The sequence below is a fragment of the Halichoerus grypus genome, chromosome 2 (assembly GCF_964656455.1).
Source record: "Halichoerus grypus chromosome 2, mHalGry1.hap1.1, whole genome shotgun sequence".
Lineage (NCBI taxonomy): Eukaryota > Metazoa > Chordata > Mammalia > Carnivora > Phocidae > Halichoerus > Halichoerus grypus.
Window position 1 is genome coordinate 140,277,079 of NC_135713.1, and position 26,260 is coordinate 140,303,338.

General features: G+C 36.3%; 1 protein-coding gene across 4 annotated transcripts in view; it reads right to left on the minus strand.

Moving 5' to 3' along the window:
- COMMD10 (COMM domain containing 10) overlaps positions 1 to 26,260 on the minus strand; it is a 200,954-nt gene that overhangs the window by 164,545 nt on the left and 10,149 nt on the right. For 3 of the 4 annotated variants that reach the window (XM_036074834.2, XM_036074831.2, XM_036074832.2), the window contains exons 4-5: positions 25,232 to 25,387; positions 661 to 771 (exon numbers count right to left, since the gene is read on the minus strand). In XM_036074834.2, the coding sequence (XP_035930727.1) occupies positions 661 to 771; positions 25,232 to 25,387 (267 nt within the window). The remainder of the gene's footprint in view (positions 1 to 660; positions 772 to 25,231; positions 25,388 to 26,260) is intronic. The other variant, XM_036074835.2, reaches the window with a different exon arrangement.

Consider the following 26,260-nt stretch of genomic DNA (forward strand, 5'->3'; position numbering starts at 1 on the left):
TTACAACAAAAATACAACAAACAGCTTTTATTGATATCTTAAATATATGTTTCTCTAAATGCTACAGTAAAGAAAATACTTCACGCCAATTCTTTAAACTTGATAACATGTTCAAGCTTCCTGAAATTAACACTAAAGGAGAAATCACCATGAGGTAAAAAATGAATCCAAAATTCTATTTTGCAAGAATTGGGATTTAAACACATGCACACAAGTGCTATACATACACACACACATACACACACACACACACACAAATACAACTCATGTTACCTTCATAATCCAGGCATTGGCTAGACAACAGTATTCCCTCCACCATATGTATGCAGCTTAAAACACCCAGAAATATCCACAAATACCTGAATCATTAAATATCTGACTTTTATCTGGCATTACCAAGTTTTCCCATTGCAGAATTTAAAAGGAGACATTATGAAAAGCTCTTGCAAGAAAGGTACCCTGCAAGACATTTCTTCAAATGAATAATAAAGTGATAAATCAGTCTGATATCAAAAACTGTCACAAATAACGAGCTGACAATTCATTAATCCTTATTTAATTGTGTTTAAATTTTCAATCCAGAGGGCAAAGACCCTGCTAACAATAAAGTACAAGACCTAGTAAACAACATAGGCATTTCAATGGGATACCAGTTCTTACCTTTGAATCTTCATTGCTCACTCCTAGCTGTAATACAGCCTGAGGAGATTTCAGTTTGGCTTGAGCAGAGTGAGCCATCTGAAGGTTAAGCTGCCATCCGACCGTCTCGAGCTATAAAAGACAAGTGCAGATTGGAATCGGATGGTACAGAAGGAAGGCAAATCTCCCATCCACGGGAACGAACACGGACAGCCTGGACTTAGTGGAAAGTCAGTCCCGGGGCTCCTTCAACCTGCATATTCTGCAAATTCTCCCTTTGGGCTCATTACACTGGCCTTGTGCCATGCCTGTCAAATTCAACAATAAAGCTTGGTCTTCAAATACACTGTATTCTAAAAATAGAGGTCTTAGACTAAGCAATGAAGTACACTAAAAGAGTCAATGGCTTTTAAGTAGTAAATTACTTTTTAAAGATAGTATATATTTAAAGCCAATGATTTTTAAATAGTCAGAGATTTTAACTAGCACTTCAATGACCTCCCAGTATCTTTCAAAACTGTATTAGGTAGAATACAGGTAAGACTTTTTGTTTGTTTAAATTTAGAGGAAAACTGAAGTACCCAGATGGTAAGAGGTTCACACATTAAGACACAGTAGGACTGGAAAAGAGCCAGAAAAAGAATTGATATTTACTAGTGAGCAGGTGTTATCATGCTTTCCAAAGTACTCTAACTTATTATGGTTCCCAGTTATGACAGAAATTAATTAGAACATTTCCTTTGAACTTATTAATTAACACAACAGCAAAATTTAATCAGGTAAGGCAAGAACAGTAAAGACAGACTACAACAGTTTAAGTTTTCTTTTAAAATATTAAACAGCACAAATGTGGCTTTATTGAACTTGACAGACGATTGGTTTCTCTAACCTCAGAACTAGAAGTATAATAAAGTTTTAGATTTAATTTCCAGTAAATCTCAAGTATCAATATTTAGGGAGGACTGTGACATGCAATTGTTATACGCTCTGACAACAGGGCCCTAATAACTGATTTAATAAAACTACCCTAGCTACACTGGTAAGAATGGCAGCCTCATGACAATTTTTACTTAACCAGAATGCTAACTGCTAACTTGAAAGACTGTTCAACAGCTAGAATCACAGCAGTGACTCAGAGCCAAATTGGAAAGAGAGCAATGAAAGTAAGATCTATTCGAGAGAGGATGTGATGAAAAAATAAAGATACAGTACTGTTCTTTCTGGCACTGAAGCTTTGAAGGGTAATGGGTAAAAAGAGGGAAGATGTTGCATGGACATATTCCACAATGCCATAAGGAAAACATCAATTTGATGGTGCATGTTAAGTAAAGATCCTGAGCATACCGATCTGACTCACGGATCACAGTAATCAGTCGCTAATCCCAGCCCACCACTACTTCCAACCGTCATGTGCAACAGACCCACCAATGAAACAAGAAAAAGCATGCTGTAACCACTCCAAGCATTCTGATACAGGTCACTGCCTTAATTGAAAAGCACCTTACTCATATGAACCTATGAGATACTGTCTTGATCTTATTTTACTGATCCTATCTCAGCCCTTGAAGAACTTAAAATAAATATTAAGTGACTAAATAAAAACACACCCTCGTTGTGGCCAGAAATTTGCATAAATTAATGTATCCTTAGTCGTTGCATAAAAGTGGTAAAGGAAAATCTACAAGAGCCCTGAGCTTATGCTTTGGTTCATGCTTCAGCTGTCACTCACTAGCTAAGGGATTACGGTTAAGTCACCATCTTTCAAGACCTCAATTTCTTCATATAAAATGGGAATAAATCTATCTGAACTATCTACTTTCCTGAGTTATTGGTAATAACAATGAAGAAAATGTGTATTCAAAGGTGTTTTGGAAACTGCAAAGCATTATAAATTAAAGGCTTTTTAATACCTGATTTTTTCTACAGTATCTTTTAGATACATTAGACACTCTATATCTGTTGAATTGAATTGAATTTAAATGAACTGAACTGAATTGAAATGAATCAAAGAATACTCACAAGGAAAGGTAATTTTTAAGAGTCATGACTAAAAGAGTTGGTGGGCTGGCTTTCTTAAATTCCAGAGCCTTTTCTATGGAACTTTGTGACTGAAAAATATTTGTCCCATGCCCATTTTAAAGAGTAATTTAAAAAGTAAATAGAATTGCTAAGTTCATATGTATTATATGCACATACCCACACCCACACATAAAATTTCTCAGAAAATGATCAGTATTCAGAAACCTTAAATGAAGAGGGAATACAGAAAGAACTAGAATTATAAAAAAATACAACTACACACAGTAATAATAAGAAGAAAACAAATAAACCCTTTTCAGTGAAACTAGGAGACAAAGAAAATCAACACTACTTGAGACAGGGACTCATACTCATTTTACAGCTTAAATGGGTAAAATGTAAATAATTGGTGAATTGGAAACAAAGAATATGTAAAAGTTCCTTATATTATTATTGCAATTTTTCTCTAAGTTTAAAATTACATAAAAATCAAAATAAAAAATTCTAAGAAATTGATTCAATTAAAAATCATCAATGGATACTAAACTTAGGCGGGGAAGTTTGGTTTGAAATGCAGTCACAAAGTTTCCACCCACAACTGCTTGCTAGTTACAGAACAAAAATAGTCAATGCAGTGAAGAAAACAAAGATCTTAACCAGAGATCAAAATTGGTATCGCCCAAAAGCGGCAAACATCATGTGTCTCTAGGTGTGATACAAGACCACAACACCATTTATGTACCTTTTTAGCCAAGAAATCATAACCTTAATTTGATTATGAAGAAACAAAAGAAAAAGAAAAATTGAGGAACATCATGAAAAATAAGTGACACATACGCTTCAAAAACATAAATGTCCTAAAAAAACAAAGAAAAGCGGAGAAAGAAGTAACTCCTTAAATTGTTTGTAACATACCACTGTATTATTGGCTGTGTCTCTAATTGGCACTAGTAATAGAAATATGAGTAAGTAAGCAAAATCCCCCTGCATAGGTGAAAATTGTATAGTATACTATCGAATCATTATTCCTTGGCGACTCATAACTAAGAAACAAATACAATGGTCATCAATATTTTAATTACACATAAAACAAGAAAATCTAGTATAGAATTTTGACTTATATTAGCTTGACTATATTTGCTTCTATTTAAAATAAAATTTTGCCTTGCATACAGCAGACACTTGTATATTAAAATACCAGGAACCATTTTAATATTTTTCTTATTTCATACAGATTTAAATCTGAGAGTCCTTATGTCTTAATCAACATCCTAGATTTAAATGCCACCAAAATAACATAAAACACAAGAAAAATAAGATACTGATATTTTTAATGTTTTTCAACCCAAGCCAAACTGTTTAAATGATAGTTTTTACACATCTCACTAGCATTACTTCTTACCTGACATTACTAAGATGTCAGTTCAAAATACAATGACTTAAAAAAAATACATATATATATATATATATATATATATCACTTCATTCTATCTCATATTTCCATGTAATGACCTCAACATAAGCTTAAATTCTCATAAGTGAAAATAAACCACAATTCTAAGCTCATACAAAAATCAGCCAAAATTATGATTATATTAGCCCTTTTAAATGGAAAAAGAAAATGTAAAGTTTTATACCAGATTTTAACTAGTGGGGTGCTCCAAAACAGTAGCCACTGTTTGGACCATACAATACAGTACAAGAAATACTTTTTATGTTGCAAACTGATATACATATCCCAAAGTTCCACAGAAAAATTTTTACCTGGAGCCCTGTTCTTTAACAACCTTTATTATGTTTCATTTTGAAAATGCTACTTGAAAAACCCTCTAAACTTATTTCATTACCCACTAAACCACTAATATTTCAGGCTATCTATAGTTAGAAAAATACTGCTCAGAAATACTGAATGAGTTTTAGGAACTATGTGTGTAGGTATTCATGAAACATTTTATTATTTATCATAATAAACCATGAAAACACATAAAATTAGAGCTGTAACTGCTAAAATAGAAAACATGATCTATATTCTATTGCTATAAGCCACCATTTACTTCATAACTAGAAAATACCATAAGCAGAAATTTCATTTCTGTATGGCTCATTACAGAAACTATACACCTCTATTTACTCTAATGAAATACAAAAATTAGGCAGTTGACTTAATGTTTCATATAAGAACATAAGCCTATTTGTAAAGCTTAGCTAAATACTGGCTCCACAAATTTTTTCTTAACCACTTCTGACTTCGATGATTTTTTCCTCTAAATCTACTTAATTCTATGAAGTTCCTAATCTAAGAAACAGTGACTTCTGTTATCAAGGACTATGCACCTAAAAAAAAAAAAAAATCTATCCACAAACATCTACAATCTCTCAATAAAATACAAAGAACAACTATCTGAGGGCTCTATAAGGAAAAAAAAAGGACATAGATTTTGGAGAACCAAAACATAATACAATGTTAGCAGCCATGCAATAAAAAAGAAATCAAAGAGAACTAAAAGAACTACTTTGAAACAAATTAAATTGAAAATACAGCATACCAAAATTTATGGGATGCCACAAAAGCAGTTCTAAGATTCATATCGATAAGTGCCTGCACATCAAGAAACAAAAAAAAAATCTCAAACAACCCAACTTTACACCTTAGCTAGAAAAAGAGCAAACAAAACCCAATGTAAGTAGAGAGATAGAAAAAAACAAATATTAGAAATAAACAGAAACTAAAAATACAATAAAAAAAGATCAAACTAAGAGCTGACTTTCTTTTGAAAGGATAAACAAAAATTAACAAACCTTTAGCTAGACTCACCAAAAAAAAGGGGGCAAGGGAGAAAAGAATCAAATAAAATCAGAAATAAAAGAGGAGACATTATAACTAATACCACAGAAATCCAAAAGACCGTAAAAGAATACTATGAACAACTACATGCCAACAAACTGGACAACCTACAAGAAACGTATAAATTCTTGGAAACATACAACCTACCAGGGCGCCTGGGTGGCTCAGTCCTTAAGTGTCTGCCTTAGGCTCAGGTCATGATCCCAGGGTCCTGGGATCGAGCCCCACATCAGGCTCCCTGCTCAGTGGGAAGCCTGCTTCTCCCTCTCCCACTCCCCCTGCTTGTGTTCCTGCTCTTGCTCTGTCAAATAAATAAATAAAATCTTAAAAAAAAAAACAAAACACACAACTTACCAAGATTGAATCGCAAAAAAAAAAAAAAAAGAAAGAAAGAAAAGAAAAGAAAGAAAATCTGAACAAATTCCTAACAAGGAGATTGGATCACTAATCAAAAATCTCCCAACAAACAAAAGTCCAGGACCAGATGGCTTCACTGGTGAATTCTACCAAATATTTACAGAAGAATGAACACCAATTCTTCTCAAATTCTTCCAAAAACAAAAGATGAGAGAACACTTCCAAATTCATTTTACAAGGCCACCATTATCAATACAAAAACCAGACAAGGGTGCCACAAGAAAAGAAAATTGCAGGCCAATATCCTTGATAAATACTGATGCAGAAATCCTCAACAAAATATTACCAAACCAAATTCAACAATACATTAGAAGGACCATACACCATGATCAAGTGGGATTTATTCCTAGGATGCAAGGTTGGTTCAACAGCCACAAATCAATCATTGTGCCATACCACATTAAGAAAATCAAATATAAAAATCATATAATTATCTCAACAGATGCAGAAAAAGCATCTGACAAAATTAAACATCCATTTATGATAAAAACAAAACAAAATAACTCTCAAAAGACTGGGTATAAGGGGAACATACCTCAACATAATGAAGGCCAGATATGTCAAGGCCACAGCTAACATCATCCTCAATGGTGAAAAGTTGAATGCTTTTCCTCTAAGATCAAGAACAAGACAAGGATGGCAACTGTTGCCACTTTTACTCAACAAAATATTGGAAGTCCTTGCCAGAGCAATTAGGCAAGAAAAAATAATAATTAGCATCCAAATCAGAAAGCAACATGTAAAACTGCCAGTGCAAATGACAAGATTTTATATATAGAAAATCCTAACAACTCCACCAAGTAACTCTTGGAATTAATAAATGAATTCAGTAAAGCTGTGTGATACAAAATCAATATATAAAAGTTTATTGAATTCTATACACTAATAATGAACTATCAGAAAGAAAAATAAGAAGACAATCCCATTTACAATTGCATCAAAAGAATAAAATACCTAGGAATAAATTTAACCAAGGAGGTGAGAGACCTGTATGCTGAAAATCACAAGACACTGATGAAAGGAAATGAAGACACAAATATATGGAAAAATATTCCATGCTTGTGGATTGGAAGAATTAATACTGTTAAAATGTCCATCCTACCCAAGCAATCTATAAATTCACTGCATTCCCTATCAAAATTTCAATGGTATTTTTCACAGAAATAGAACAAACAATCCTAAAATTTGTATGGAACCAGAGAAGATTCCAAATAGCCAAAGTAATCTTGAGAAAGAACAAAGCTGGAGGCAACATGCTTCCTGATTTCAAACTCTATTACAAAGTTATAGTAATCGAAACATGGTATTGGCATAGAAACAAACACATAGATCAACGGAACACAAAAGAAAGTCCAGAAACAAGTCCACACATATATGGTCAACTGATTTATAACAAAGAAGCCAAAAATATACAACGGAGAAAGGCCAATCTCTTCAATAAACAGTGTTGGGAAAACTGAACAGCCCATTCAAAAGAATGAAACTGGAGCGCTATCTTACACCACACACAAAAACTAACTCAAAATAAATTAAAGACTTGAACATAAGACCTGAAACCTAAAACTCCTAGAAGAAAACATAATGGTAAGCTCCTTGACATTACTCTTGGTGAGGAATTTTACCAAAAGCAAATGTAACACAAGCAAAAATATACTAGTGGGACTAAAACCAAAAATCTTACACACAGCAAAGGAAACCATCAACAAAATGAAAACACAACCCACCAAATGGGAGAAAATATTTGCAAATCATATATCTGATAAGGGGTTAATATACAAAATATATAAAGAACTCAGAAAACTCAACTGCAAAAAAATGAACAATCTGTTTTAAAAATGGGCAGAGATATGAACAGACATTTTTCCAAAGAAGACATACATATGGCCAACAGGTACATGTAAAGGCCCTCAACATCAGTAATCACCAGGGAAATACAGGTCAAAACCACAATGAGGTATGACCTCACACCTGTGGGAATGACTATCAAAAACACAAGAAATAACAAGTGTTGGTGAGGATGTGGAGAAAAGGGAACCTTTGTGTACTGTTGATGAGAATGTAAACTGGTATCGCTGCTATGGAAAACAATATGGAGGTTCCTCAAAAAATTAAAAATAGAACTACCATATGATCCAGCAATCCCAGCTCTGGATATTTATCTGAAAACACTGACTCAAGAAAATACCCACAACCCCATGTTCACTGCAGTATTATTTACAATAGCCAAGATGTGAAAACAACATAGGTGTCCACAGACCAATGAATGGCTAAAGAAAATGAGACAGACAGACAGACAGACACACACACACACACACACACACACACACACAGAGGAACATTATTCTACCACAAAAAAGAAGGAAATCCTGCCATTTGCAACAACATGGGTGAACTCTGAGGGCATTATACGAAGTGAGATAAGTCAGACTCAGAAAGACACACCCTATGACCTCACTTATATGTGGAATCTAAAAAAAACAACAACCACCAAACCCAGTGCTACAAAGAACAGACTGGTGGTTGCCAGAGGTGGGTGAAATGAATGAAGGTGATCAAAAGGTACAAACTTGCAGTTACCAAATAAGTATGTCTTAGAGATATAATGTACAGCATGGTGACTACAGTTAATACTACTATATCATGTTTGAAAGTAGCTAAGAGAGTGTATCTTTTTTTTTTATTATGTTATGTTAATCACCATACATTACATCATTAGTTTTTGATGTAGTGTTCCATGATTCATCGGTTGCGTATAACACCCAGTGCTCCATTCAGTACGTGCCCTCTTTAATACCCATCACCGGGCTAACCCATCCCCCCACCACCACCCCCAGAACCCTCAGTTTATTTCTCAGAGTCCGTAGTCTCTCATGGTTTGCCTCCGATCTCCCCCCCTTCACTGAGAGTATATCTTAAAAGCTCTCTTCACAAGAAAAACAATTGCTAACTATGTGTGGTGATGGACGTTAACTAGACTTACTATAGTGATTACTTCACAAGATATACAAATACTGAATCATTACACACCTGAAATGGATATAATGTTATAGGCCAACTGGATCTCAATTTTTTATTATTTTTTTTTTTATTAAATATTTTATTTATTTATTTGACAGAGAGAGACACAGCGAGAGAGGGAACACAAGCAGGGGGAGTGGTAGAGGGAGAACCAGGCTTCCCGCTGAGCAGGGAGCCCTATGTGGGGCTCGATCCCAGAACCCTGGGATCATGACCTGAGCTGAAGGCAGACACTTAACGACTGAGCCACACAGGCGCCCGGATCTCAATTTTTTAAAAATGACACAACTACATGCTGTCTGGAGAAAAATACTTTGAAGATAATGACATGGGCAGTTTGAAAGTTAAATGATGGAAAAAGATGTATCATGCAAACATTAATCAAAACAAAGCAGAGAGGGCTATAAAATTATCCGAGACAGAGAAGGACATTAAATAACAATAAAAGGATCAATACACCAAGACATAACAACGCTAAAGGTCTTTGAGCTGCAATATATGTCAAGCAAAAATTGACAGAACTAAAAGAACTAGACAAATCCACAACTATAGTTAGAGACTTCAAAACTTGTTTCTCAAGAACTGATAGAATAACTAGACAGAAAATCAGCAAGGCTTTAAAGAATTCAACAACATCATCAACCAAAAAATCTAACTGATATTTGTAGAACACTTTGCTCAACAACAGCAGAATACATATTCTTTTCAAACACCCACAAAATGTATACCAAGATAGACCATATTATGGGCCATAAAACATATGCCTTAACAAATAAAAATAACTGAAATCACATAGGATGTGTTTTCTGATCACAAGAGTACTAAACTAGAAATCAATTAACAGAAAGAGGAAAATCTCCAAACACTTGGAAACTAAACAACACACTTTTAAATAATCACTGAGTCTCAAGGAAAACCCAAATATACATTGAACTACTTGAAAATAAAAACAACAACATATCAAAATTTGTGGGATACAGCTAAAGCAATGCTGAGAAGAAAACTTAAAGTACCAAATACTTAAATTTGAAAAGAGGAAAAATCTCAAATCAAGGATCTAAGAATCTCAGGCACCACAGGCAAAATAATTAACCTCAACCAACTCACACACTTTATGTAAAAATTAATTCAAAAGGGATCATGGGGGCGCCTGGGTGGCTCAGTCAGCTAAGCGTCTGCCTTCGGCTCAGGTCATGGTGCCAGGGTCTTGGGATCAAGTCCCACATTGGGCTCCCTACACAGCGGGGAGTCTGCTTCTCTCTCTACCCTTCCCCCTACTCATGCTCTCTCTTTCTCACTCTCTCTCAAATAAATAAACAATCTTTAAAAAAAAAAAAAAAGGGATCATGGACATAAATAAAAAATATAAAACTACAAATTTTTTAGGAAAAAGAAAAACAACTAAGCCAAGAGTGCTTAAATGGTCTAGGGCAAGGGAAAAAGTTCTGAGACACGACAGGAAAAGCAAAATCCATTCCAAGAAAAACTGATAAATTGGTCTTCAACAAAATGAAAAATTTTTGCTCTGCAAACGACCCTAATTAAGAGGATGAAAAGTCAAACTACAGACTGGAAGAAAACATTTGCAAACCACATATCTGAAAGGATACGTCTCTAAAATATAAAAACAACCCTCAAAATGTAATAGTTGTTTTTTTTTTTAAGAAGTAATCCAATTAGAAAATGTGCAAAAGGCACAGAGACATCTCCCTGAAGAGGATACACAGATGGCAAAATAAATATAAGAAAAAATGTTCAACATCATTAGTTATCCAAGAAATGCAAATTAAAGCCAGATTGAGATTTCACTGCACACCTATCAGAACAATTACAATAAAAAATAGTGACAACTCCAAATGCTGCAAAGGATGCAGAGGAAGTGGATCCTTCATACACTGCTGCTGAGAATGCAAAATGATATAGCCATTCTGGAAAACTGTTGGAGAGTTTCTTAAAAACTAAACATATAACTACCATACCACCCAGCAACTGCACTCGTATTTGTTCAAGAGAAATAAATACTTATGTTCATGCAAGAACCTAAACACAAATGTCTACAGCAACTTCATTTGTAACCAACAAAAACTGAAAACAACTCCGATACCTTTCAAAAGCTAAGTGCTTAAGTAATCTGTTTTATGTATATACCAGGGAATACTACATAGCAATAAAAAGGAATGAACATTTAATACCTCTAACAACCAGAGGGGAGCTTGGGTGGCTCAGTTGCTTAAGCGTCTGACTCTTGATTTCAGCTCAGGTCATGATCTCAGGATCGTGAGATCAAGCCCCGTGTTGGACTCTGCGCTCAGGGAGGAGTCTGCTTGTGATTCTCTCTCTGCCTCTCTCAGTCCCTCCCCCACCTCTATCTCTCAACAAACAAAACAAAACCCTCTAACAATCAGAATGAATACCCAGAGAATTATCGTAACTGGAAAAAAAAGTCAACCGCAGAACATTGCATACTGCGTGATTCCATATATACTACACTTCTTGAAATCACAGAAACTATAGAAATACAGAAGAAATTAATGGTTACCTGAAAGGTGTGGGGTGGGCATGAGAGGGAAGAGGGTATGGCCATATAAGGTAACATGGGACCAAAAAAAAAAAAAAAAAAAAGGTAACATGAGAGAACCTTGTGGTAATGAAAATGTTCTGTATCTTGATTGTGTGCATGTTACTGTCCTGCTTGTGATGTTGTACTATAGTTATGCAAGATGTTATCACTGGGGGAAACTGGGTGAAGTGTACACAGGATCTCTTTGTATTACTTCTTCCTACTACGTGTATATCTATCATTATCAAAAGGCTAATTCACTTAAAAGCGGAACAGCATGAAGAAAAGGAGAAAGATGATTAATAAATGTAAATAATTATGGAAATTCTGCTAAATTCGTATTTACACCTCATTCTTAGGTACAAGATTATGGCATTTAAAGAAAACCTACTGCTCTACAAGGTCCCTGTAATTCTAAGTGGCTTTTCCATATTCTTTGTTTCCAAAAATTACACATATAAAAATAAAGCATGAGATAAGAACTTCTTTCACATCTTTCACACAGGGGAAAAGGGAGTTTTTCAATTCAATGTAATATGTTTAATAAGGTTAGCTTCTTTGAAGCATTTCTCATTATAAATATGTATCACCAAGAAAGCCATACCTGCTGGGAAAATCAATTTCCGAATATATAAAAGGTCATATTCATGATCTCTCAATAACAGCATGGGTATATGTATGTATATGCAATTAATCTTTGTTTAAAATGATAGAGTCAGAGTAATTTTTACATTTGTCTAAAACAGAGAAGTTTCCACTATTTCCACTTTAATGTATGGAGATTTATTTCCTCAAGCAATAGAGGCCAAAGGACACAAGATGACACCACCAATTTAGGAGTACATTTCACTGGAAATGTTCTATGTACCAGTAAGAGTATACAGATGGCTATTGCTCAATTTTTTACCTTCTTTGGAAAGAAAATGCTATCAACTATGAAGAGGGTACTTATAATCAGCTCAAAAAGATTCATTAATCAAATTAGCAAAATGTTACACAGTCTATCATTTGGAGACTCTCCAGGAGATCCCAAATTTTATTCCCCATTTTCAAGCTGGTTGTGCCCAACTTACAATGTTGCGTTCTAAAACGTCTCGTGTGGAACTCAGAATGAATCTGCAAACAGAATAACACTACAAATGTGATTAAATTACAAAGCAATTTAATAGAAGAAATGCAAGTGGTTCCCTACTTTTGTCCTAACTGGAGGAGTACCTAAAACTCAAAACATAACAAAGTCCCCTCACCCAATGGCTAATAACAAGTAATATCTTAGGATTAAGACAAATCTTCAATTTCCAGCATTTTAGGTATGTGGTTTTCTTAAGTATTATATACATAGATATCAGCCTAAACACAACAAGTATCCAATTTGAGAAAAAACTTGGTGCTTTCAGGATACTAATGATTCCTATCTTTATGTAAATTCCATTAAGTTTAAGAAACCTCCACTTCTTACCAAAAGAATCAGATGTTTCATCCTGGTTTTCTATTCATTTTTAAATAACAATGGCAAAATGATATAAAGACTGGCTTGTGCAAATGGAGAAAAACAAAAACAAAAACAAAAACACCAAAGTTACCATTAACTGAAATGGAAAAACTACAGAAATAGTTTCAAGAGGAACGATCCAAGGATCAGTTTATTTTTTTAATGTTAAGTCTGAGATGCCTATTAGACATCCAATAAAATTACCAAGTAGGCAGGCCCAGGCTAGAGAAAAAAATTTTCATAAACTAGCATTTAAACCCTGATACCTAGATGAAATTGCCAGGGAAAATATAAAAGAAAATAGAAGAGAACCAGGGACTGAGTCCTGGTACTATGCAAAAGTGTGGAAATGAGGAGAAAGTAGCAAACACGACTACAAAAAGCAGCCAGAAAGAAGAAAAGCCAAGAACTATGGATCTGCCTTTTATACCATCTTAGGTTCTGGTAACATAAAAAATGAATAAATTCACTATCTCTGTCCTCAAAGTTCCAAGTCTAGTGATGAAAACAAACATGTACAAAAACAATTTTGATGTAACATGACATCATATATGTAGAAAATCTCAAGTAATCTACTAAAAAGCTCAGAAACTAATGCATGATTTTAGGAAAGTTACGGCACACAAGATTCTTATGAAAAATCAATGGTATTTCAAGATATTAGAAACAACTAGAAAATATCAAAACCACAATCCCATTTGTAGGAGCAACCAAAATCATGCCAAAGCATAGTGTCTTGGTCTGTTCCAGCTGCTAAATACAATAGACTACATAGCTTAATAATAATAAATATTTCTCACAGTGTGCCACCATGGTGGGTTGAGGGCTGCTGACTTCTCTTGGTGTTCTCACATGGCAGAAGGGGGTAAAGCAGCTCTCTCTGGTTTCTTTTATAAGGGCATTAATCCCACTCAGTAGGGATCTGCTCCCATGAACTAATCACCTCCCAAAGGCCCCACCACCTAATAGCATCACCTTGAAGGTTAAGTTTCAACTTACGAATTTTCAGAAGACATGAACATTCAGTCTATAGCACAGGGATACACTTTTAACAAAATCTGTGTAAATCCTTGTCATTGAAAAACTACAAAAGTTACTGGAATTAACTGAAGAAGGTACCAGTAATGGAGATATACCATGTTCATGAATTGAAAGGCTTAATATTGTTAAAATGTCAGTTCCAGCAAAAGTGATCTACAGATTTAGGACAATCCAATGAAATACCCGGCCGGTGCCTTCTACAGAAATTGACAAGCTGATTCTAAAATTTAAACGGAATGGCAATGACATAAAAGAGCCAAAGCAGTTTTTTTTTTTTAATTTGGAAAAGCTACACCACCAAACTTCAAGATTTATTATAAAGCCACAGCAATAAAGATAATGTGCCACTGGGCGCCTGGGTGGCTCAGTTGTTAAGCAACTGCCTTCGGCTCAGGTCGTGGTCCCAGGGTCCTGGGATCGAGTCCCATATCGGGCTCTCTGCTCCGCGGGAGGCCTGCTTCTCCCTCTCCCACTCCCCCTGCTTGTGTTCCCTCTCTCACTGTGTCTCTCTCTGTCAAATAAATAAATAAAATCTTTAAAAAAAAAAAAAAAAAGATAATGTGCCACTGGCAAAAGAACAGAAATGCAGGCCCATCAATTGATTCTGACAAAGACGCCAAGGTAAATGATGCTGGAACAGCTAGCTATCTAAACAGAAAGAAAATGAACAACAACCCCTTCCTAACACCAAACACAGAAATGAACTCAAAATGCATCACAGACCTAAATGTAAGTGCTGAAACCATCAAACTTCTAGAAGAAAACACAAAAGAAAATCTTTGTCATCCTGGGATAGGCAAAGATATTAGATGGAACATTAAAAGTATTAACCATAAAAGAAAAAAATTATAAAGTGGACTTCGCCAAAATCAGAAATTCTGTTCTTCAAATAGCACCATTAAGAAAAAGGAAAGGCAAGCCACAGACTGATAAAATAGTCACAATACATACACTGACAAAGGACTTGTATCCAAACTATATCAAGGATTCTTATCACTCAATAAGAGTAAAACAAAGAAATCTATACAAAAATGGGCAAAGATTTGAACAGGTCATTCACAAAGGAAGATACACAAATGGCCAATAAACACATAAAAAGATATTCAACATCTTTATGTTCACTATCCTTACACCTATCAGAAGGACTAAAATTTAAAAGACTGGCAATCCCAAGTGTTGACCAATATGTGAAAAAAATGACTGGTTGGAATGTAAACTAGTAAAACCAGTTTGAAAACTGTTTGGTAGTTACAGCTACCCAATCAATCCACCACTAAGTAAGAAATGAAAAGGTATGTCCAGGGCGCCAGGGTGGCTCAGTCAGTTAAGCGTCTGCCTTCGGCTCAGGTCATGATCTCAGGATCCTGGGATTGAGCCCCACCTCGGGCTCCCTGCTCAGCAGGGAGTCGGTTTCTCCCTCTCCCCCTGCTTGTGCACTCTCTTTCTCTCAAATAAGTAAAATCTTAAAAAGAAAAGATACGTCCATACAGCGATGTAAACATGAATATTAACAGATTTATTCAAAACAGCCAAAAACCAGAAATAGCCCAAACATCCATTAGCAGATCAAAGGACAAATTGTGATATATCCACGTGATAGAATACTACTCCACACTAAAAAAGCACAAACTAACACATATAAAAATATGGATGAACCTCAAAATCTGACTCAGTGGTAGAAGCCAGAGAGAAAAAAGTACATCTGTCTGATTCTATTCATACAAAATCTTAGAAAATGCAGTTTATAGGGAGAGAAAGCAGATCAGTGGTTTCCTTGGGCCAGGGTTAGGGGAGAAAGGGACTTCCAAGGGGCATGAGGGAACTTTTGAAGGTGATGAAAATGCCCTGTGTTTTGATGATGGGAGTGATCTCCTGAGTGCACATGTATCAGAATTCCTCAAACTGCACAATTTAAAAGGAAGCAGTTCACACTACGTAAATTATAATGTAATAACATTATGCTTAAAAGATACAGTGTACTAAAGGTTATAACAGAAGAATATACAGATGCAATGGGAGCACATGTCCAGCTGCCCACTCCCACCACCCTCTTTGTCATCCTCTAGTCATTGGCAAGAACAGGGGTCAATAAGCCTCCAAGGACCAAACCATACAACTGCTTGCATCCTACAGAAAGAATCCTCAGTTGTGACATCTCTAAGTACGTGAAGACAATGCCAGGACCTCAGAGATAACTATTATGCAATACGATATCCATATTACACAGATGTGAGTATACGACCATGTATCACAAAGATGCAGATAAATGTCTTGAATTAATATTGGAGTTACCCTGCACCCAGGTGACAGCCCACCTCGACAAAACATACTGCATAAATCATACCACAAAGGGCTACACATTAGGCAATCTCCAGAAGACATCAAAAATCCAAAAGTGACTAAACCAAGGCCCTTCTTTCATGCTGATGCTACACCAAATCATAATAAGAGGTACAAATGCTTGATTACAAATATCACAACTTAGGAATACTCCCTAACCTATACCCTAAAGTTCAGATGCCACTAAAGTCAACCTAGTCTCACTGCTAGGGTGGCATGGAACTTCATGCTCCTTGACTCACCGACATGCCCAAAATACCTGATCGTGGTCTTCATAACCAAGCTGTAAATGATGAGGGAAAACATCAATGAACCATCCTTCAAACTGCTGGCCCCTGCTACCTACTAAGAACATATGAAAATGACAGCACAAGTCTGAGGACACTGAAATGTCATTCAACTAATGCTCTCACAATTGGCAACACTCTGAAAAAGTACATCAACTCGATTTCGCGATCTTTGAGTACTGTGCACATAATAAGAGTAATTTTGCTAACAGCACAATTTTTGGCATTAGTAAAATCTTTATTTAATTTGTTAATGGTTCTGGCTTTAGGCAATTATTTATAAAGCAGAGAACACATTTCTGTTTCAGATAAGACTGATTATGGGTCTCTTAGATCTAAAGCTCTTTAAACTGATGGCTGCAATACAGGCTAATGACATCACCTTGTCTTCCTGGGGAATCTCCATTTCAAGCTAAAGCTATTCTTCTGTGGAAAAAATGTAAATGATTGAGTCAAGTATTGCAGCAAAATTCAAGAGTCATGAAATAAATGAACCACAAAAGGTTTGAAGTAGAACCAAAGAGAAAACACAAAAGAATACTGGGAGGGGTGCCCGGTGACTCAGTCAGAAGAGCGTGCAGCTCTTGATCTCGGGATCGTGAGTTCGAGCCCCACGCTGGGGGTACAGATTACTTAAAATAAATAAATAAACTTAAAAAAAAAAAAAAAAGACTACTAGGAAATACGGGCTCCTGGGTGGCTCAGTTGAGTGTCTAACTCTTGGTTTCAGCTCAGGTCATGATCATGATCTCAGGGTCATGGGATTGAGCCCCGTGACAGATTCCGCGCTCAGCGTGGAGTCCGCTTGAGATTCTCGCTCTTCCTCTCCCTCTGCCCCTTCCCCTACTCGTGGTCTCCCTCTCTCTCTCTAAATAAATAAATTCTTAAAAATAAATAAATACTAGGAAATAAAAAAATATAATCCACACCCCCTTATTTGTTCTTTTTCCACCAATAAATACAAATATTCTTCTTTATAAGAAAGCCTAATGAACTGCACTTCAAAATAGCACAATTTGTAAAGCAGACATATTGTGCATTTACTCATTCAACAACTATTTATTAAGAACCCACTATCCCCCAAGGGCTATTTAAAGTAACGGAAATACAATAGTGAACAATTGCTCTTGTGGAGCTTACAGTTTAGTAAAAGAGACAGAAAATTTAAAAAATAAACAAAATATGTAACATGCCAGATGGGAATAAATGTTATGTTAAAAAAAATGAACAAAAGTACCATAGAGACATGTGGGCCTTTTTCACTATGATGATCAGGGCAAGACTCAATGACAAATGTGACATTAGAACAAACAGCTGAAAAAAGGGAGCCAGCCATAAAAACCTCCAGGAGAAGAGCTTCTGAAGTAAAGAGATTGGATGTGACCAAAGTCAGGCAGGTGAAGGACGTTAAGAGGTGAAAGTCAACAAGATAAGGTAGTGGACTGAGGAGGTTATAGATCATGAGGAACCTTAAAAGCAATCATAAGAAATTTGACTTCTATTGTAAAACACATAGAAAGCCTTTGGTGGATCTGGAGCAAAGGGGGGATAGAATAAGATTTAGAATTTTAAAAAATCACCTTTATGGGGCACCTGGGTGGCTCAGATGGTTAAGTGTCTGCCTTTGGCTCAGATCATGATCTCCAGGTCCTGGGATCAAGCCCCACCTCTGCCTGCTTCTCCCTCTCCCTCTGCCTCCCCCCCGCTTGTACTCTCTCTGTCTCTCTCTCTCTCTCAAATGAATAAATAAAATATTTAAAAAAATAATAAAATAATCACTTAGAGTTCTTAATCTGATAATGGTAGGAAACAGTTTATATCACATTACACTCTTTAAAAATAAAAATTATAACCACTAGACAAAATATTTTATTCTTTTATTATTTTTTAGAGAGTAGGGGAGGAGCAGAGGGCAAGGGAGAGAGAGAATCCTGAAGCAGACTCGCTGCTCAGCACAGAGCCCGACATGGGGCTTGATCTCACAACCCTGAGAGATCACGACCTGAGCCGAAATCAAGAGCCAGACGCTTAACCAACTGAGCCGCCCTGGCACCGCTAGACAAAGTATTTTAAAAACAATGATCTGAGAGCACTGGAGAACAACTTAAAGCAGACAAGAGTTAAGGGAATTCAACTCACTTAGGACGGGAACCACACAAGGCGACAGATTCACATTTATATGAGTTTCCCCAATCCATGAAGCGTGGGTTGCTCAAAAAAAGAGAAAGCCTCAGATTTGGCTCAACGGGTCAGCAAACCCATTCAGTGGTACTGACCCAAGAAAATATATGTCCACAAAATATATGTCCACAAAAAGACTTGTACACAAATGTTCACAAAAGCCTTATTCACAATAGCCAGAAATGGAAACAACCCAAAGGTCCATCAACAGGAGTATGGATAAACAAATTATGGTATTTCTATAGGATGAACTACTACTCAGTGACCAAAAAAAAAAAAAAAAAAAAAATGATGGATACAAGTAACATGAATGAATCCAAAAAAATATTATGTTGAGATATGAGTCAGACACATTTATTTGAGTCCATTTACATTGAATCCAAGAAGAGACAAAACCAATCTACACTGATAGAAAGTGAGGGCAAGAATGGAGGAATCAACACTAGGCATTTTCCAGGCGATGAAAATTTTCTTTATTTTGTTATGGATGGTGATGAAATGGGTGTACATAATTTCTGAACTCATACACTGAACTCTTAAAATCTGTGCATTTTACTACAGGTAAATTATATTTCAATAAGAGACAATAAATAAATCTAGCAGCATTTAAACTTCATAAACATTTATATTCAGTCAATCCCTGCACATGGAAAAAATATGCCTTTCACTTGGTTCATAACATGCCAACAACTAAAGTAACAACAGAGGCAGAAATTTGACTTACATGTGGGATATAATTACAACAAAATACCTTTCCTATAAATGCAGATGACAATGTTAAGAAGTATTTAAATCCTGGGCGCCTGGGTGGCTCAGTTGGTTAAGCAACTGCCTTCGGCTCAGGTCATGATCCTGGAGTCCCAGGATCGGGTCCCGCATCGGGCTCCCTGCTCAGCAGGGAGTCTGCTTCTCCCTCTGGCCCTCCCCCTCTCATGTGCTCTCTCTCTCTCTCAAATAAATAAATAAAATCTTTAAAAAAAAAAAAAAAAAGTATTTAAATCCTGAAGAAGTGTTCAAATACATATTCACAGCTATATACTGTGTTTCAAGATTCAGCTGCATGAAGTATGCTTTTCCTGCCCTCTTTATATAAAGCTATTCATCCATCCTTAGAATTCCAAAAGAAATGAAATATTATGGATATTAAAGAAAACGCTAAAGCAAAATAATACAGTAAATTTTACAAATATCAAATCCAAATGTCTAATTTCTTAGACTCCACACAAAAAACAGGTATTTAACAATAATTGAAGCAAACAATTAGCATTACACTTAACAATAAAGTAAATTGTACTATAATGGCTCAAAGGGGATATATTTTTAAGAATGTTATAGGAACAGGGCGCCTGGGTGGCTCAGTCAGTTGAGCGTCTGCCTTCGGCTCAGGTTGTGATCCCACAGTCCTGGGATCGAGACCCACATCGGGCTCCCTGCTCTGCTGGGAGCCTGCTTCTCCCTCTGCCTCTGCCTATCTCTCTCTAGGTCTCTCATGAATAAATAAATAAAATCTTAAAAAAAAAAAAAAAGAATGTTATTGGAACATTATGATCTTAGAAACATTAGCTATCCACTTTTAAATGGAAATTTCTCAAGAACCTGCAAGAAGATACGATGAAATTTCATTAGTGTACAATGAAATGAGTAAATATTATGAATAAATTTGCCACATAATTGGTAAAGTTAAGAACACTCTTAATAGGAGAAATTCACATTAAGCCTACTTCGAACAAATTTAAGTGTCAAATATATATTTTAAAACTCCCTAACAAACATATGAGTGCATCTTAAGAAAAAGAGCAGGCTACTAAGAGGGCTTAAAATATGCCTCACATCTATTTCTCATCATCATATCTGTTACTGAGGAGCAGAGTTAACTCGGAATGTAAAATTATTTGGTGGGGATTATATCATTAATATAAAAATATTCTTTAATATCACAGGACACAGAAAAATCATGCAGCTAACACCTAGGTGTTACAGCGTTAACGGCTTAGAACTGTGATTACTTGTGTCAAACCCCAGCTCTGTCACTTCAAGGTCTCAGAAAATAGACAAATCCGTCAATAATATCTGAAAGGTAAGTTTTTACATTTAATAGAGTAGGAATATATGTAGGAGAACTTTATCTAAACAGAATTTTAGGAGTAAAATTGAATACAGGATATAAGATCTGTCCGAAGGGAAATTCACAATTTAATAAATGTTGTAACAGAGGCATTATAATAAAAAGGAACAGAAAGCCCTGTTAAGAGGATACTGCTGACACAGACAATGCTGATAAGAGGGAAGAAAACAAAATGCAAATAAGTGGTGGTGACATTTCAGTCTCAAGTTTCCAGAGAGATTAAGATGAAGTACATTTAAAAAAAAAAAAAAAAAAGATGGGGTAAGATTTTACAATCCCTTCAATCATTCAATCATATCTGGCAAAAAGCTACCACTAAGATCAGTTTTCAATCTGTCTCTCACTTACTGGATCTAAACAATAAAAGACGAACCAGGGTGTTTTTAAAAATGAAATTAAAAATAAGCACCTACAATTTTTAACATATTACTTAACTGAATCTGACTCTTTGAATTGAGAATTATTACCCAGAGATGTACCACTGCAAGCGCTGCATGGGGAATTCAGGCAAGTGAGCCCCTAAATCACCCAAAACAACAGTCACTGTAATACACCTTTGGTTCATTACCTAAGAAGTCTCTGCCATCTATGTTTGTTGCAATTTAAATGACGGGCTCTGTTTTCACACATTGCCTAAAGACTTATCAGAGCCCAAAAGGAAGACAGCATGATGAAAAGGAACAAGGCTTCAGAAACAGATCTGATTCTCATGTCAGCTTCACCACAGACCACTTGGGGGGGACATGGTACAGTTACACTTTATAAGGTCTTATCTTCTTCCTTTTCAAAGATATCGTACCTACAAACAAAACTATGTAAACCAGCCTGCACACAAAAAAACTGTGCCTGTCACAGGAAAACTGTGGAGCTAACATCTAGGTGGAAATACCCTATGATGGCACAGGAGTGTGATGACTGTCAAATCTCAGCTCTGTCACTGCTCAGCTGCATGACCCTGAACCAGTTACTTAATCCCTCTAAGCCCCAATTTTATTTTCCACACAAATTATGACTATTAAAAGGTTTTACAAGATGCAAAGCACATAGTAGAGTATTTTGCCCACAATAAACACAAGAAATGTTTGCTGTGATCTTAAGGAAAAAGAACAAAGCTGGAGGTATCACACTTCCAGATTTCAAGATATACTGCAAAGCTATGGTAACCAAAACAGGATGGGACCGGCACAAGAACACACACAGACCAACAGAACAGAACAGAAAGCCCAGAAAGAAACCCACACTTATATGGTCAATTAATCTACGACAAAGGAGGCAAGAATAGACAATGGGGAACAGACAGTGTCTTCAATAAATATGGAGACAAGCAAGCTGGACAGCGACATGCAGAAGAATGAAAGTGGACCACTTTCTTGGACCACACACAAAATTAAACTCAAAATGCATTAAAGACCTAAATGTGAAACATGAAACCATAAAATTTCTAGAAGAAAACACAGCCAGTAAACTTCTTTGACATCAGCCACAGCAACATTTTTTTTAGCTGTGTCTCTTCAGGCAAGGGAAACAAAAGCAAAAATAAATTACTGGGCTCCCTGTCCAGGGGGGAGTCTGCTGCTCTCTCTCTCTCCCTCTTTCTCTCCCTCTGCCCCTAACCCTGCTCACTCGCTCTCTCGCTCTCTCTCAAAATAAAATAAAATCTTTTTTTAATTAATTAATTATTGGAAACAAGGCAGGATGTTTGGGTTTATGAGTCCTACTTAACATCATATTAAAAGTCCTACTCAGGGCAATAGGGCAAATAAAAACAATAAAAAGCTGAACAAAACAAGTAAAAGCTGAACAGACTGGAAAAGAAGAAATGAACTGTCTCTATTCATGGACAACATAACTATCTATAAAGAAAATCACAAGGAATCCAAAAAAAACTGCTATAACTAATTAACGAGTTTACCAAGGTCATAGAATACAAGGTCAATATACAAAAATCAACTGTGTTTCTACATACTAGCAATAAACAATTAAAAACCAAAATTTTAAAAAGAGTACCATTTACAACAACTCCAAAAACAAGAAATTTTTAGGCACAAGTCTAACAAATTATGTGCAGGATCTGTATGCTGAAAAATGAACAAAACTGATACAAGAAATCAAAGAGAACCTAAATAAATGGAGAGTTAACTCCATACTCAGTACTGCTAAGAAGCCATTTCTCCCCAAAATGATCTATAGCTATATAAGTTAAACATAATCTCAATCAAACTCCCAGCTGCACTTTTTTGTAGATCTAGAAAAGCTGCTTTTCAAATTTATATGGAAAGTCAAAGAAACTAGAATATGCAAAACCATTATGGAAAAAGACCCAAAGTCAGCAGACTCACAATACCTGATCTGAAGGCTTACTACAAAGCTACAGTAATGAAGGAAGTATGATCTTGGCACAGACCCAGAGATCAACAGAACCAAACACAGAGTCCAGACAAATACATCAAGTGATTTTTGACAAAGGGGCCAAGGAATTCAGTGACAAAAGGATGTTATCAACAAATTATTCTGCACATGTATAAATGAACATCTAAAATGAACATCTCTATGCAGAAAAAAAGGAAATTTAATCTGCGCCTTACACAAAATTAACTCAAAATGGATCTTAGAGCTAAATGTGAAACACAAACTTATAAAAAAGAAGAAAGCAAAAGAGAAAATCTTCATGACATTGCATTAGGCTATAAATTCTTAGATACAAAACCAAAAGCAGGATCGATAAAAGAAATTAACTGATAAGTCAAACTTTATCAGAATTAAAAGCTTTTATTCTGCAAAAGCCACTGTGAAGAAAATAAAAAGGAAAGCTATGGATGAGGAGAAAATATCTGCAAACCCCACTGGAGAAAGGACACATGCCCAGAATATACAAAGAACTCAAAAAGTCTGGGCGCCTGGGTGGCTCAGTCATTAAACGTCTGCCTTCAGCTCAGGTCATGATCCCAGGGTCCTGGGATCGAGTCCCGCATCGGGCTCCCTGCTCAGCGGGAAGCCTGCTTCTCCCTCTCCCACTCCCCCTGCTTGTGTTCCCTCTCTCGCTGTATCTCTCTCGGTCAAATAAATAAATAAAATCTTTAAAAAAAAAAAAAGAATTCAAAGAGTCAACAGAAGGAAAACAAACACCCTCCCCACATTTTAACAACCCATAATAAAAACATTCCCATGCATTTCCATATGCTAGGATTTACACCTGAGACTATCCTTTAGATTACTATCATGGAACTTCCTTATCTGTCCAAGTGTGGAAATAACAGGCAAAAGATCTGAAAAGATGTTTTACCTGTGAAGATACATGGAGACAAGTAAGCACATAAAAAGATCATACACATAATGTTATTAGGAAAACACAAATTAAAAACACGAAGTACCACTACAAACCTTAGTAGAATAGCTCTGATAAAAGCCACGGACAATACCAAGTGCTGACGGGGTACAGGTGCTCCCACAGACTGGGGAGAATGCACAGTAATACGAACCCGCCACAAACCCTCACAGGAAACTGAAGAGGAGGGAGAACACTTCCCAGCTGGTTCTGCTATGCCGGTTTTACCCTGATCCCGCCAAAAACATCACCGGGAAACCACAGACTGATCTCTCTCATGAACATAGATGGCAACATTTTTAACAAAATATTAGCAAGTCAAATAGCAACATATAAAAAGGATGATACTCCACATGCAAGTGACACTGATCCCAGGAATACAGAGTAGGTTGTAAACCTGAAAATCAGTTATGGGATAGAACCTACTAAGAGAAAAAGGTCAAAAACTCTATGATCCTCTTTACCGCCACTGACTAAAGGTTACTGAAGAGCTTGAAAATGCTGTTATTTTATATTTGTCCCAGAGCGTTCACTTTGTTCACTAACTGCTGCTCAAGAAATACTGAGTGTGCTCTCTAGGCACTGACATGGACACACAAAGACAAAATCATCCCGGGACTCAGTAAAAATGTCGCAAGTCTTGCACACGGGTACGCAGTTAACAAGAAACACCAACTCTGCCCCCGTACTCAGGAAAAAAAAAAAAAGGACTGTCTCGTTCCTATTTTGAAGTCACAGAGGCAAATTTTAAACTGGCAACTAAAACTAAATCACACTGTGGTCGCCAGTATGTCTGGAAATAATTTTCTAGGAATACTGTGTCTACTCTTTCTTTTTCCTGACTACCTCTCTACAAAACATTACCACCTTTAAAACCCTCACGGTACGACAGTGTTTGCCATTCTTACTGAAAAACATCGGGGAGGTAGGAGAATCCCATACCTTGTGGGGCGCAAGAATCCTCTGCCTGAATTTTTCAACAGTTTCTTGACCCATAGAAGACCAAGCGTTGCCGAACGCTTCTGCTTTGTCTGGTGTGAGATGAAGGGCCTCTAACTGCTGCTGCAAAGTGGCCGGCTTCACGGTGTGATACACCGCCTATGCGAGAGGGGAAAAAGAGCACATGTAGCCCCAGCACTGGATTGTAACCAAATACAAAATTATCTTTAAATGATTTAAATCAAAAGAATAGCACCTATTTCTATTGTAGATTTTTTTTTTTTATTTTAGCAATAATGATATACACAACTGGAAGATGCAGGGCTAAAAGGCCTAAATTATTCAGGCTACCCTTCTCCATTTTTGCCTGTGTTTTAAGTAATCCTAAGACCACTTAATGGAAAAACTTCTTCTCTGCTTCAGCTATGGAAATGGTACCCTAATTAAAATATCATCTCCTTATTTCACTTAACGATTTCAAAGAAATGTCTCAGGGCACCTGAGTGGCTCAGTCAGTTAAGTATCTCCCTTGGGCTCCCAGGTCATGATCTCAGGGTCGTGGGCTCGAGCCCCGCATCGGGCTCCACGTTCAGCAGGGAGTCTGCTTAAGATTCACTCTCCCTCTGCCCCCTCATGCTCTTTCTCTCTCTCCCAAATAAATAAATCTTTAAAACAAACAAACAAAAAACAAAGAAATGTACAACAAAAATTTTTCCAAGAAGCACTTTCTCAAAACTACCTTCATCTACCAACTTCCTAGGTAATATATAATAAAATCTTATAAACATTTCTAATAACATCTGTTCTTTCTTAACATCATTCGGGAACAACTTTCTCGTAAACCCCATGTTGCTCTGTCCTACTTGATTATCCTTTACTACTACTGAAAACTCCCAGGGTTAAGAACAGTAGTCGTCTTTATGATCTGTAATCTGTACAAGGCTGTATGGAGTAGATGCCCGGGAGCTTGTCCTCCTACCAATATCTGTTCACTAGAAGGCTCATGAAGCTACAGTACTATTTAAACTTTTA